Source organism: Uloborus diversus, chromosome 7, assembly GCF_026930045.1.
Source record: "Uloborus diversus isolate 005 chromosome 7, Udiv.v.3.1, whole genome shotgun sequence".
Lineage (NCBI taxonomy): Eukaryota > Metazoa > Arthropoda > Arachnida > Araneae > Uloboridae > Uloborus > Uloborus diversus.
In genome coordinates, this window is record NC_072737.1 from 78,900,524 (window position 1) to 78,916,068 (window position 15,545).

The 15,545-nt window shown below is 31.8% G+C and overlaps 1 protein-coding gene across 1 annotated transcript in view; it reads left to right on the plus strand.

The window, feature by feature from the left end:
- LOC129226571 (beta-ureidopropionase-like) overlaps window positions 1–14,674 on the plus strand; it is a 45,091-nt gene extending 30,417 nt beyond the window's left edge. The window contains exons 8-12 of the mRNA XM_054861188.1: window positions 3,602–3,644; window positions 3,727–3,753; window positions 10,903–10,943; window positions 11,291–11,377; window positions 14,420–14,674. Of these exons, the coding sequence (XP_054717163.1) occupies window positions 3,602–3,644; window positions 3,727–3,753; window positions 10,903–10,943; window positions 11,291–11,377; window positions 14,420–14,503 (282 nt within the window). The 3' untranslated portion in view covers window positions 14,504–14,674. The remainder of the gene's footprint in view (window positions 1–3,601; window positions 3,645–3,726; window positions 3,754–10,902; window positions 10,944–11,290; window positions 11,378–14,419) is intronic.
- Window positions 14,675–15,545: the final 871 nt, after the last annotated feature.

Sequence of the window (15,545 nt, forward strand, 5' to 3'; positions counted from 1 at the left end):
TTTTTTTTAAAAGTTGGACACTTTTGATAGCTAATGTCTTCAATTTTCGTAAAAATTTCAGAATGTGTTAGTGGTACTATGAAAAGAAAAAGTGAAGTTTCTTTTTTTGAAAAACTGATTTGTTTGTCCTTGAGTAGGGATCAAAGTTTAAGGTCGTGAAAAAAAAAGAGCTGAATATATGATTGCTTTGCTTCAAAAGCAAGGAGTGAACCAAGCCAATTTTTTAAAATAAGGATACTACTTGATACTAGGTACATTCTAGTATAAATATTTTGGTGACTAACTCATGACTTTGAGGACAAAGGTCAATTGAAAATGCAACATTTAAAATTTTTTTTGCTTTGTTTGGGCTTGCATATCTGCTAAAGACATGAGTAACCCTCGGAAGTAAGTATATGATTAACTACTCACCACAGTATAGTACTAAGAAAAATATAAGCTTTCATTTCTCTTGGCTTCAGTAGTTAAACAGTGTCAAATTCGATGATTTTTTAAAAATGGCCAAGTTTAGAGGTCAATAACTTTGATCGCGACGGGTTAACAACTTTGGGACACAGCTGTAGTTATAGTCCGAGTGGTGTCATTTAAGGTCCAGGTTAGAAACCCATGGCAATTAATCAACTTTTTTAATTACGGGGTCTCAAAGTTGATAATTTGAAACTACAAGAATCAAGTTTTAGTTCAATTACTCTATAACGCCTGACTCAATAACTTTGAGCAAGAGCTGTAATTATGCTCTACATGGTGTAGTTTTAGTCATATCAGAAAACTATGAGATCTAATCATATTACTTAATTAAACGATCTCAAAAATGATGATTTCAGTATTAAAAAAACGTTTTGTCACGAATCTATATACGTGTGCTACTCAAAATCTTATGAGCTCAAACTCGCATAAATACTAGAACGAATCAACAGCCAAATGTACTTTAAGCTCCCAAAATTTCATGCTTCCAGTGTAATAAAGTTTTCTGTAGCTTTGACCACAACATGGCAATTCTTATCACAAAGCTAATCTGCCATTTTGGAGCACTATGTTTTGGAGATCCTAGATCCACAAGATTCGGATTTCGGAAGCTGAAAATTAGCATCAGGTTAGTTTCAAAGACATCTCTATGCCTCTATAAAATTTCATCCCATTTGGGGATGATCGAGCAGGGACAGTTTTAAAAATCAGGTCAGTTGACGTGGTATCACTCTGATATAAACATTATGCACATTTTACCTGCTTTTTTTGTTATTGTTTTTAACCTGTTGTAACCTATTGTTACAAACCTTTTTTTTTTTTTTTTCTTTTTTTTTTACTTTTGAGCCAAATTTAATAAATTTGTTTATTTATAAAACAATTTATTTATAAAAGTTTATTACTAAGTAGTGTATATGCAAATTCTGCTGTAATTATGAACTCAATCTCTTACCCAATTACAATCCTCTTCCTAAAATATAGCAATGATTTATGTTAATAATAAAGTCAAAAATAACCAAAGAAGCAAGTGAATTGTCACAATGTTATCTGAGTGATTGCACGTCAAATGACCTAAATTTTTTAAACTGTCCCTGCTCGATCATCCCTGAATGGGATGAAAAAAAAACTCTTTTATACTGAAATCATCATTTTTGAGACCGTTTAATTAACTAATATGATTAGATCTCATAGTTTTCTGATATGAGTCTAAAACTACACCACGTAGAGCATAATTACAGCTCTTGCTCAAAGTTATTGACTCTGGCGTTATAGAGTAATTGACCTAAAACTTTGATTCTTGTTGTTTCATATTATCAACTTTGAGACCGCGTAACCAAAAAAGTTGATTAGTTGCCATGGGTTTCTAACTTGGACTTTAAACTACACAACTCGGACTATAACTATAGCTGTGTCCCAAAGTTGTTGACCCTTTGCAATCAAAGTTATTGACCTCTAAAAACTTCGCCATTTTTAAAAACTTATCCACTTTGAGACTGTTTAACTACTAAAGTCAAGAGAAATGAAAGCTATTTTAGATTTTTCTTATTACTATACTGTGGTGAGTAGTTAATCATATATTTATTTCCGAGGGTTACTCATTGCTTTAGGAGATATGCAGGCCCAAACAACGCAAAAAAGGTTTTAAAAATTACATTTTCAATTGACCTTTGCCTTCAAAGCCATGAGTGAGTCACCAAAATATTTATACTAGAATGTGCCTAGTATCAAGTGCGGATTTTTGACCCTCCACTGTATTATGCTTGTGGCCATAGTAGTCTGATTGGTAAGGCATTGGACTTGTGACCGGAGGGTCCCGGGTTTGATCCTAGCTGATCAAAGATCCACTGTCTTCATTGATGGTGACTGGGGACGTTAAATATGCTTGTGGTCACAAATTACTCCAAGTGAAACGATAACTCTGATTAAACCCCAAATAGTCGTAGGTACAGGGGACCCTGGAGTGAAAAGTGTATTATGCTTGTAATTCATCACACATTTTGTAACATTTGTAATTGAGTGTCTTGGTGCAAATGAATCGCTATAAAAATTCATTTCCTATATGAAATTCATTGCATAACATTCCAAAATTGCTCTATACATTATTATTGACAAATGTACATTTTCTTCAGAACATGACTCATTCCAATTTGAAAAATGTTTGATGGAAATTATTTCATAAACAAAATGAAAAGAATTTATGAATTTGCTGGACCCATGATGAAATGTTGCTAACTAATGAGATTACTGCATTACAAAACCAAATTTTATCTCTTGAAGAGATATACTGTATCATTTTTGGATAATTTTTTTATAGTCAATAACCCTCGTCGTAAAAATAAAATCAATCGCTATAAAATGAGGTCGCTAAACCGTAGATGTACTAAATGTTGCATTTATTTAGTCATATTTAAAAATACTGGAATAACTTTTACAAGCTTTGCTTCATTTTTAAAAAAAGATTAAGAAACTAAAAGAATAAATAAATAGATAAAGAATTGCATTTTTTTAATGTTTAAGTTTCAACATTATCCACCAATTACATTAACTTTAAAATAATACATTTAACAAAAATGTACATTGAAAATACCTACCAGAAATAAGTTGTTTCTTTAAAATAGAGATCGTTTGCTTCTACATTATTTGAGATTTTGTAGAAAACCTAGTTTGTTTTCTTATTTTACTGTTGTAGTTTCCTTCTGCTTTTTAAAAAACAAATTTCATTTATAGTGTTCAATATATGTGGCGCTCTGCATTTCTTTCACTGTCAAATAACTTCCTTCAATGTAAATATTTTATACCTTGTCTAAATATTTTGTCTTTGGAATTACAAAAAAGATTTAAACCTCATTTTAGATGTTGTATTGGAATTAATGGTTCAACTTGAACATTCTAACAAACATTAAAGTAACATTGCACCTTTAGAATAACAAATAGGACTTCATGCATCAGTAGTTATAACGGAAGGCTTGCAGCAATAGTGTTATGCTCTTTATAATAATTTCTCGTTATTTTTCAAATTTTAAGGTGATAATAGTTATAAGTCTCAAACGTGGTTAGTTCATTTAAGTATGAAATTTTGTTCAATTCAAACTTACATGAGTTATGTTTTTATTATAATTATTTTTTTACTAATTAGGAAACATATGCTCATGAATTTACTTCTGGAGATGGAAAACCAGGTACTAATTTTCAAATTGAATGCCCATTTTTTTTAATTTGTATATTTACTTGCATAATTTTAATATGTTTATTTTATTTTAGCTCATAAAGACTTGGGACGATTTTATGGTATGTTTCAATCTTAAATGTGTTCCTAGATTTCTTCCATAAACTTATAAATAGATGCTGATAATGTGTATTTTAAAACTATAACTCTTAGAACTAATAAATTCAGTATGTCTGTTGCTATTTTAACTGCATTTTGTTTTAAGTTATATTAATATCATTTTCTTAATCTGCAACGGGACCAGTGTTCCAAATTTCTCTTTCTATTTTACCTTCAGACAATAGTTATGAAATTTCTTTCCTTCTGATCTATAATGTGTATTTTATATTTTGTTAGAGTACTTATTAGCTGTAACAAGGATTATGTTATCGGTACTTGTAGTTAAAAGTTATGCAATGAGGCAACAAAATCCTTTCGGATTCCATTATATTCTCATAGGGCTCCTCAGGGGCGTAGCTAAGGGGGGGGTTTTGGGGACAAAACCCCCCCCGAAAAGTTAGTCTCAAAAAAAAGAGAAAAAGAAGAGAGAAGAGAAAGAAAAAAAAAGAAGAAAAGGAAAAAATTCCAAGCGATTATACACACACACACATATATATATATATATATATATATATATATATATATATATATATATATATATATATATATATATAATATATATATTATATATATATATATATATATATTATATATATTATATACATATATATATAAAAGAAGTAACCCCCCCCGAAAGTCGGGTCTAGCTACGCCACTGGGGCTCCTGTAATTTCACAACTTGTCAAATATTCTCTTATATTTTCTATGTTTTCTTACTAACTCCTATATTTTTTTTCTTTGGATGTTAAATGCTACCCAAAAATGCAAAACCTTTTGAGCCTTTTTTTTCCCTCCTTTCTCCCCTGCCCTATGTACTCTTACCCTCTCTAAAAAATTAAAAAGTAGTTCTTTTTTGTTGGCATATGCCTAAAACAGTCAAGTTTGGTCACCTAAAACGGTCAAGTAGAACAATAAGCAATTTGTGATTGCTCAAAAAAATAAAAATTCTTTCTGGAAAAATCGATTTTTTACATGTTAAAATTGTATGTACACAGTCCAGTCACATTAATGTGACCATCTGTCAAAAGCCAGAATAACCACCTTTAGCAGAGCGGACTGCTGCGAGACGTGCAGGAAGAGAGTCACTTAGGTCCCTGAAGGTGTTCTCTGGGATGTTGAGCCATGCCGACTCTAATGCCGTGGCCAGCTGCGCTAGATTACGTGGTTGAGGATCCATGGCGCGAACAACTCGATCCAGATGGTCCCACAGATGCTCGATTGGGTTTAAGTCAGGTGAGTTTGCTGGCCTGGGGAGGACGGTAAACTCATCCTGGTGCTCTTCGAACCACGCACGTACACTGGCAGCTGTATGGCACCTCACATTGTCCTGCTGGAAGATGCCATCATCCTGAGGAAAAACAATGCGCATGTAGGGGTGGACATGGTCCACAAGGACAGATGCGTACTTGTATTGATCCATTGTGCCTTCCACAAATGATCAGTGAACCCAGAGAATGCCAGGAAAACATTCCCCAGACCATAATGCTCCCGCCTTCAGCTTGGTCCGTTCCGGCAATGGTTGCAGGGTGGTTCCTTTCAGAGGTTTCACGCCTTATACGCCAACGTCCATCTGTCCGATGAAGCATAAAACGTGATTCATCTGAAAACGCTACCTGTCGCCAGTCAGTGGACGTCCAGCTGCTGTACTGGTGTGCAAATTCTAGCCTTCGTCGTCGATGAACAGCAGTCGGCATAGGTGCACGAACCAGGTGTCTGCTTCGGAGGCCCAGACGCAGCAATGTTCGCTGAATAGTAGTTTAGGAGACACTTTTGGTAGCCCCTTGGTTCATTTTGGTGATCAGTTGCTCAACGGTAGTCCATCTATCTGCCCGAACGCATCTCCGCAACCGTTGTTCGCCTCTGTCATCTATGGCCCGTGGTGCACCACATTTGCCACGTCGTTGAGTTTGGACAGTCCCATTTTGCCATGCACGGTACACTTTTACCACGGCGGCACGCGAACAGTTCACAAACTCAGCTGTTTCGGAAATGCTTCCACCCTTGGCCCGAAAGCCAATGATCATGCCCTTTTGGACGTCGGATGAATCGCTTCGTTTCTGCATTACGCTATCGATTGAAATATTTTCCGAAGCCCTCACACACCCTTTATATACGCTCAACTGCACTGTGTTGCCACCTGTCTTCTGTGATTGGTTATTTAACTCTTGACGTGGAAAGTACGTGGTGGTCACATTAATGTGACTGGACTGTGTATAATAACAGTTATATTTTCTTAGAAAAAATAAAAAATATTATATACAGTAAAACCTGTAAAGTTGACCACCCTTGTAAGTTGACCACCTGTCTATGTTGACCACTTTTGTCGGGAACGGAATTTGTCCTATCTCATATAATGAAAGAAAACCTCTGTAAGTTGACCACCTCTCTATCTTGACCACCTGTCTATGTTGACCACTAATGTAACGCAAATTTGGTTTGGAGTATTGTAAAAAACCCTTTGTAAGTTGACCACTTGGTTTATTTTTTTAAACTTTCTTCAGAAAATTATTTTATTTTATTATTTATTTACTTATTTATTTATTGTTATTATTATTATTATTATTTGATAGCTTTCCAAGAATGTTTTTAATGCTTTGATGACAGACAGGCATTTTACTAACTAAGCAGCAGCATGAAGCTTATGCTGCTCTTTATTCTCCAAACTTGTTTTTCATTTGTTGTACTATTTGAGATAGCTTTTTGTACTCTGTTCAATGAAAATAGGTGTCAGTAGAAAAGTTCAAAATCTTTTCTTTCAGTTGCAATATGTTGTGGCAACACAGGAGTTGTGCAAAAAGAGCTGGTCCGGATCTATTTATTTTGGGCCCCCACCCCTGCAACAAAATACGTAGCCCCCCCCCTCTAGTGGCCAGCAGTGTCTATTTGTAAAGTGCATAAGTCTTAGTGCTAGTTTTTTTCTTTTTTTTCTTCAGTTTCTGGGGCCGTTAGCCCCTTTAAGGACGCGGGCCCCTCGCACTGCGTGTACACAGATCTGGGCTGCTAATGAGTAAAGTTACATGTTTCTGGTGCAAGGGATTAAGAGATAGGACATTTTAATTTTGCCTTTATGAACTGGGAGAGTCGAGCTTGATACACTTTGTGCTATACATAAAAAGGCTTCAAAAAGAAAGTTAGTTGAACTTGAGATTAATGAAAAGTATGAAATATTAAAACTAATTGAAAATGGAGAAAGCTAGAGAAAATTAGTTGGCATATGTGGAATTTCTAAACCTACAGTGTCAAATACAGTTAAAAACAAGGAAAAAAATAAAATTATTTGAATAGTATTTTTAATTATTGTTTCACTTTCAATAATGTTAAACACTGAAAGTGAGTTGAACAGAAAGCGTAAGGGTGAATTCCTCAAAAAATGAATACATGGTGCAAGAAATGACAAAAAAAAAAATATTACCGCCCTTTATAAGTTGACCACCTGTCTAAGTTGACCGCCATAGTGCTGCACCGCGAGTGGTCAACTTACACAGGTTTCACTGTATTTGAAAATGTATGCAATCCATATTATTTTTTCTTTTTAACAAAAAAAAAAATAATACTAATCTTGTTACATGCATTTATATGTGTGTGCAAGTATGCACACACTAACTGAAAGTTATGGATGTTGACTTAAAAATGCCATAACAGTGAGCACCAGATAATTGAATCAGCAACTTTAATGAAACAATTCCTCAAAAACAGTATAAAAATCCAGCTTTAACATTAAAAAAATGCCTGTTATTTGAATCAAACACACTGCTTAAATGAATTTACTTAAAATTAGGTGATAGCAACTAATGAATTAACTGTTAGTTGCTGCAGTCCTTAAGTACATAGCACCACAGGGCCAGCACTTTGTGTTGTCCTAACCTATTCTGTGGAATCACCCATAAACTGTGCTACCTAGAGCTGCAATATAAACAGGCCGGCGCATCAGCTTAATTAAACCATTTTGGATTGAATTTTTCATTGTTGATTAGCTAGGGTTACCAGAACAAAATTTTGGGTTTTCCAAATCGGCCGAAAGTGATATCTTCTTTGATAAACAATTTATGTGCCGCTCTTAATTGTTCGCAGTAAAAATCACAAAACACGATAACTTGCCAGAAAAGATAACCACTCAAACATGCGCTCCAATCCAAAATGGCTGATCTTAAGCTGATGCAGCTCGTATAAATAGGGGCCTTAGTGCTACCTGTTACAAACATTGTATCTTGTTATGATTTCAAATTTTTTACACCATTAGCCAGCATACAAATATTTAAAGTTAGAAATATTCATATGTAAGTCAGGAATGCTGCTGAATTGTGATCTCAGTATTTTAAATGCATCAGGATTTTTTAGGCTTCTTAGGCTACATAAAGAAAATATATGAAGACTCTATGATTTTAAAAAATAATAATAATAATATTTGCATCTCTTTCTATTAAAAATGCAGATAACTTATTGAAACCCCTGAAAATTCACGTTAAATAGCACTTAAGTAGTGGGTCATTCCATACGAAATGAGCAAAATTCACAAAAAAGTGGTGGCCGCATGGTAACAGATTTTTATGAAATTCGGTATACAGGTTCCTTTTATGCCTATATAAAAGTATCTAAAATATTTTTGCTTAAAATTTTTTATTTGAATAGTTACACGCGATTGAAAATTGGTCAAATTGAACAGCATTCTCATAAATGTTAATGTTGCATTTTTGAAGGCTTGTATCTTATTAACTATTTAATGAAAACATAAAAATTACATGTTGTTGCAATCTATGGAGTAGGATAATTAATCTGATATCAGTAAAATTTTCAAAGTTATTATAGTTAACTTTTAACCGAGTTTAAAAAACTGAAAATATTTCAATGTTCTCACAATTAAGCATTTTATTTTTTAATCTCAATCTTTAAGGAATGCATTAGCTTTGATGAAATTAGTACCCAATAATGTGCTAAGTATCATAAAAGAAATACCTTACTTTAGAAGTTGTATTTTAACTCCTTTGGCTTCAAAATTAGTTTTAAACTTAATGACATTTTGTAAAATGATGATTTTCCCCTTCACATACACACAAAAATTCAAATGAGGGAAAATTCAGACAACTTTAAAATTTTACAAGAATATAGAGCTGTGTTTCTACTATTTGCTTGAAGAAACTCGAAATTGGTTTTTGATTTCCAAACTTAAAATAAAATTCAGAAAAATAGCTTTTTTTTGTTTTATGGGTCAATCCATACAGGTTCGACAGATGTGTGCGCTCGACCCTTTTTAATTTTTTTTTTTGAAATTCATATTCCCAAAAGCTGCATATGAAAGATGTTTAAAACCACTTTTATTTTTTCTCTCAACTGGACCTTTGATTTTTTTAGAGGTCATCAAAAGTGATTTTCGTAGTCAAAAATGGGACTTTTAGACCTTTGCATTTTGGCCGAAATCTATTTGAATGACATTTATGACAGTTAATTTAACGCTTTGATGTTAAAGTGCATTAGTTGATAGTCTTACATGCTGAGTTACGTAGCTGTAACTTAAAAATTAAAATAATGGCAATAGGTTAACGTTCAAGGCCAAATGTAAAAATTTTACTCATTTCCAAGGGGAATAACTCACGTCGGGGATGGAAACACAAAATGAAATACGACAAAAACTAATCACTGGAACCATGCTAAAAAGAATATGTAACTGTTGCTGTGTGTTTGTGCACCCTTTATAGATTACAGCCCCTCAAAAATCGGAAAAATGACGAAAATGACATTTTTAGACCCTTATAAACCAAAAAGGGATGGAATTAAAAATAAAATTTCCTGGCCAATTGAATATTCCGTTCAAGTACTATACATGTTATACATATTGTTTTTTGTATTTGGTTTGTAAAAAAGATACAGGTCTTTGAAATTAAGCAATTTCGCTAGTCAATTCACACACTAAAACAGAAATAAAAAGTGTGAAAACGTCATGGCACCTTCTTAAATTACGTATATTGTGCCCTATATAATAAATTATACTGAAAAAAACATATTGTAATTTTCAAAATAATTATTTTAATTTGATAACTTAGAAATATTTGAACATGAATGAGTAGTTTATACTGTATGGAACCTGTATGGATTGACCCTTATGTGAAATTACGAGAATTCAAAGAATTAGATAAATGACTAAATGATGCAAAAGCAAGTAAAACTAACATTTATTTCAATTTAAAAAATGTACATTTCAGACTGTACTTCATAAACATGCTTTTGAGAAAATGAAACACGAAAGAAGTGGTTAGTTTTGCTAAACTTACAAAATAAAAAGAAGAAACTAATGAAATTTTACCTTAGTTCAAGTTACTCTAGTAACAAAAATACGCTGATACCAATGATTAAAATTTAGTAGCATCTAAAAGACACTTCAATATGTTACGTAAAAAAAATTGAGTAAATTTAGAGCATTCCCTCATCTTCAAAAAAACATCTGAAATAGAGGGGAAAATGAAATTTTAGGAAATTTTTGATTTTTTAAAGTACAATTTCGTCATCAAGAAATTCATAAAGAGTTACTAAATTAGAGCAGATAGTTAGTTATAGATAGTTTTTCAATCTGAATCATTTTTACTGTTATTTTTTTATTAAAAGAGCTAGAAGAGTGATTTAAAATCTGAAGAAAATTGGCGAAATTTCAATCTTTGTTAATATCTCAGATTCAAAAAAAGATCCGAATAAATTCTACTTTGCTCTTTCTCAATAGAGAATTGTTTATAGAATGCGGAAATATTTATTTTTTAAGCGTATGTTTATAACGTATGGAGTTATTGAGTCACAAACTGGTAGCAATGGACTCTGAAAATTTAGGCTTAGCATAAGCATCAACTTCTAATTTCTATAACAAAGCAACAAACTGTTTTTAAACTTCCATACTTTGCATTTCCTCATAGATATGTATGGTTCACCTAAATAAAAATTTTCATTGAAATCTGTGACATGTCAGCCACAGCTGATTTGCTCATTTCGCATGGAATGACCCTTGTAGAACTTTGTCAAAATATATGCATTGGTTATACATTATATAGTTTACTATAGTTTTTATATTTTGATATGAAAATAATATTCATTGATTGCTGTTATTTAAAAAAGTATAACAATTTTTATAGGGTCTAGTTACATAGCAGGGCCAGATGGAAGCAGAACTCTAGTAAGAAATTTTAATATCTTAAACTGCAGTTTTGTAATGCTATAACTATATTTAGAGGGTGCAATATATGGATGCCTCCCTTGCCAAATCAATTAACTCCATAAAACAAAAAGTTAAGAAAAGTTATGAAGAATGTGTTTTACATAAGAGTGAATAGGACCTTGTATTACATTTTCTGCCACCACATGGTCAGAAATATACTGAACTAAAACTTAAAAATTCACATGCTAAGCGCTGATTAAGCACTATTAAAGCAGAAATGATTTTTTTTTTTTTTTTTGTTTGATTTGGCAACTAAAGCATCCATGTAAGAGTATGTATTTTATTTTATTTTTTAACCTTTTTAGGGCCTGTCTCGTCTAAAGGATGGTTTGTTGATTGCTGAAATGGATTTAAATTTATGTCGACAAGCAAAAGATAAATGGGGATTCAGGGTAAGTTCAAATTACTTCCATATTTTCGGTACATTTTTTTAAAAATCGAACTTGAGGGAGAAAAAAATTTCTCATTATTTGGTGCTTCAAAACAGTACTTAATGAAATATAGCTTTCTTTAATGAGGCTGCTACAAGCTTTTTCAGCATACTGAGAAAAAGCAAATTGAAGACCCTGTATAATAAAACTAGATATTTTCTAAAATGTTAAATGAGTTATAAAATGTTTTACATCTTAAGGTACAGGTTTTTCTTTTTAACCAACTTCGTAAAGAGAGGTTGTAATTTTGTCTTGAGGCTTTTTTATATAGTTTTTCTGATTACTCCAACACTACTGGACCGATTTGAAAAATTCTTCTTTTGTTTGGAAGGGTATACTTCCCAGATGGTCCCATGGTAATCTGGTCTGATCTGATAAGGGGTCCTGGAGAAATCCAAGAAACTTTAAATTTCACACGTTTTGGCTACGTATTGCAATTTACATCACAGGCGGAATACGTCACAGGTCATGTGGTTTTGAAGTGTCTGATGTATTTTCACAGTTAAGGTTTTGCCTTCGTCTTGAACGATATTTAATTCTCGCAGCATATGGATGATTAATTTTCACTCCTGTTAGTTTTTAATTATAGGTGTTACTGATGTATTTATTACTACCAAGCAAAGCCATAAATTAAATATATTTTGCTACTTTAATAGTTGAATCAATTACCTTATTTTTTTCTTTTTTACTAATAAATAACTTTATTTTGTCACTAAAGCGTAATTTTTTCGAAAATATGTTTTTAAATATATGTAGTGTTTATTCAACTCCCCTGATGATTTAATTTACATTCTTTACTAATATATTGTAACTGGTGTCTGATTTCTGACATTTGACCAGTATTCTAGATTTACTATTTCAAGATGCCACCAGTTTAATTTGAAATTAGGGTTATACTAATTAGCAGGCTTCAAAAAAAGGAAGAGGTTTTGAACCCGTCCGATGTTTTTTTTCTTTGTACAATGTTTTATAAATACTCGAAGATACCTGTACAGTTTTTTTTTTTTTTGAAACAGTGTACTTCCCTGGCGGTGTAATGGTAATCAACTCCGGTTTTGATGAAATTGAAGGTACTCTTCAAATATCATACTCACATTTAAAGCGATTTGTACTTCATTAACTTTGTATATCGTCTCTCTTAATAAACCAGTTTTTATGATTTTTTTTTTTTAGTGGATAGGGGGTGAACTAACTTAGGTTCCAATTCTTTGATTGACCCTATTTGTTCTTTTGATAAAGGTTATGGGTAAAAAACAATAAATTTCATGTAAATTCCCTCACAAATGATTAAATATAAAACCCATTGTTAAAAAAAATGCCATACAACACAAAGGTATGTACTTTCTTTACCTGTATTTAAAGAAAGTACTAAAGAACATTATTACTAAGAATAATCATAATGAAAATTTTGAATGAAGGATTCTCTGAAAGAAACACATACAAATCATTCTTGTTGAATTTTTTATCTTCATCTATAATAGGGCTGTGTGAAGAAACATGAGACTTTTATCACAAGTTACATGATGCGTATTGTTGTAAAACATAAATTACAATTTTACAACTTACAATTTATTTGTCGTTTGGGAAACCATAAATATTTAAATGGTTCTAACTAAATACTGAATTCAGTCTATTTTTCATCAGAAATGAGATGTGTCAATTGTTGCATCTCTGCTAATGCTCGTTCATCTTGAGGTTTAGTTAAAAGTTTAGAGGGTTCAAAATCAGATCTATTCTTTCAAATCTTGACTCTACTGATAGCTACGTATACTCTTGATTTTGCAAAGCTCTCTTTTCCTAAATCTATTACGGCTCTATCGACAGTGGTGTGATACGTATTCTTATGAAATATAAATTTCCATTTACAATGTTGCAATTTTAAAATTTACAACTTACAATTTAAACTTAAAGCAATTTGTTGGTTTTTTTAGTAACTTCTACATTTGTTTTCGGAAAGCAATCTTTGATAAAACCAAATCAATGATGAAGACAATTATTTTTGTACATAGTTGCGCATTTGAAAAAGCCTTTCTTTACAGTCGTTGGAAGTTTTCGAGACGCAGTGGTCTATTTCTTTCTCTATCGTGCTCATCTTAGTTAATTTTGGACTCGTGTATTAGACGCTTTCTTACTCTAGATGCACGTAAGAAAGGCTTCAACGTCATGTACCACATACTCTATCCTACATACTTATTTTATATTTACACCACTAAAGAGAAAAAAATAAATTACCTTTAAATAAAAAAAACGCCTAAGAACTAAAAAGCAAAAAATAACTGATTACACTTACATTCTATTTCCTACCCAAACATAGAAATAAAATTTATTTTACAATTCCAGTACAAAAATCAACTAAACTAAACATCGAATTACAAAATAAACACTTGATTTTAAATACTATACAATGAATTATTTTAAATACCTATTTAATTATATATATAATCTCTTAATTTTTAATAACCTTTTGAAGTCGGTGCCCCCTATAAACTACCACCTAACGTAGTTGAGTAGGTTTAGTTTTAAAGACTAATTTCTCTTTTAGTTAAATTAGAGTTTAATTCAGGATTCGGTGGGTTGTCGTTAGGTAGTAGTTTGTAGGAGGCCCCGACTTCAATGGTTATTAAAAATTAAGAGATTGTATATAAATAGTTAAGTATTTAAAATAATTCATCCTATAGTAATTAAAATCAGTGTTTATTTTATAATTGGGTGTTTAGTTTAGCCAATTTCTGAATTAGAATTGTAAAATGAATTTCATTTCTAGGTTTGGGGTAGAAGATAGTAAGTGTAATCAGTTATTTTTTTTTTTAGTTCGTAGGTGTTTTTTGAAGGCAGTTTTTTTTTTTTTTTTTAAATTTATAAGTAATTTATTTAAAACCTTAGTCTTTCATAGCTAAAAAATGACTTATGTTTTAAATGTTGACATAATTCAATTCATGTTTACTAATTTTTTTTCCCCCAACGAAATTGACAAATTGACATTTTAGAATTTTCTTTTTACAGATGACCCAGCGGCTGAATATATATGCTGATGCCTTTTATTGGGCAAGTCAACCTGGATTTTATCCTCAAGTGCATCATGAATGAAAAATCTCAAAATAAAAAAAAAATGGGTACTATATCATATTTCAAAAAAATGAGCTGTGCTTTCATTGGTGTTAAAAGCATATTGCCATGTTCATTAATTGTTCAAGATTAAAAATTTTAATTATAAATTCAAATTGCTTCTTTCAAACATATTTTAATAAAATTTTGTTACAAAAATTCTTTTGCATTTTTTCACATCCAAGATTGAAAAGTATCTTTTTTAACCATAGAACCCACATCAGTGCACATATGGTGCAGTTGTGTACCAAATTTCATTTGGTTCCACAAAAATATTCAGATACAGTTCAAAAATTCAAGCTAATTGGGACCATAAATAATTCAGGTTTTCAAATTCTTCAACAGTATACGATTAAATGGCAGACTATTTTCATGAATGGTATTTTCTTGGTTAAAGTGGTAATACTATATGTATGCAGGGGAGGAGCACAAGACTTTTTAAATGAGGGGTGAAATATATATAGACAGAGAGACAGATGGGTAACAATATGGAGGGGGCATGTGAAAGTAATTTGTGGCGGTTCGGAAGTTTCTGTGCACGCAACTGTATATATGTACATTGCAAACACTGCAAAATGTAATTATAATTTTAGTACAAAAATAAACTCTCATTGTTTACTGAACTTAAAGAAAAAATTTTAAAGCATTTAAGATTACTGTATTTTACAGTAAATATACACAAAGAAAATTAAATGAACTTCTGAAAGTGAAATCAATTTCTATAACCAGTTTTAACTGGGGGGGGGGGATTTCCGTTCAGAGAGCTTTGAAATTATATATATATATATTCCACACTGCCAAATTTTCCATTTGCTGTAGTACTAAAAGTAGAGCTTGATTGCTTCTAGCAATGGTTTGAACCAACCTAATTTTTTGCTTATTTTGATTTTCCAGTACCATTTTGCATGATAAAAATGTACTTGGTTGTTTCTTTATTAATTGTGGATATTATCCATTTCATGAAATGTGTGTTCCTAAGCAGTCCAGCAGCTTATTAAAACATCAGCACCACCCTCTTTCTAAA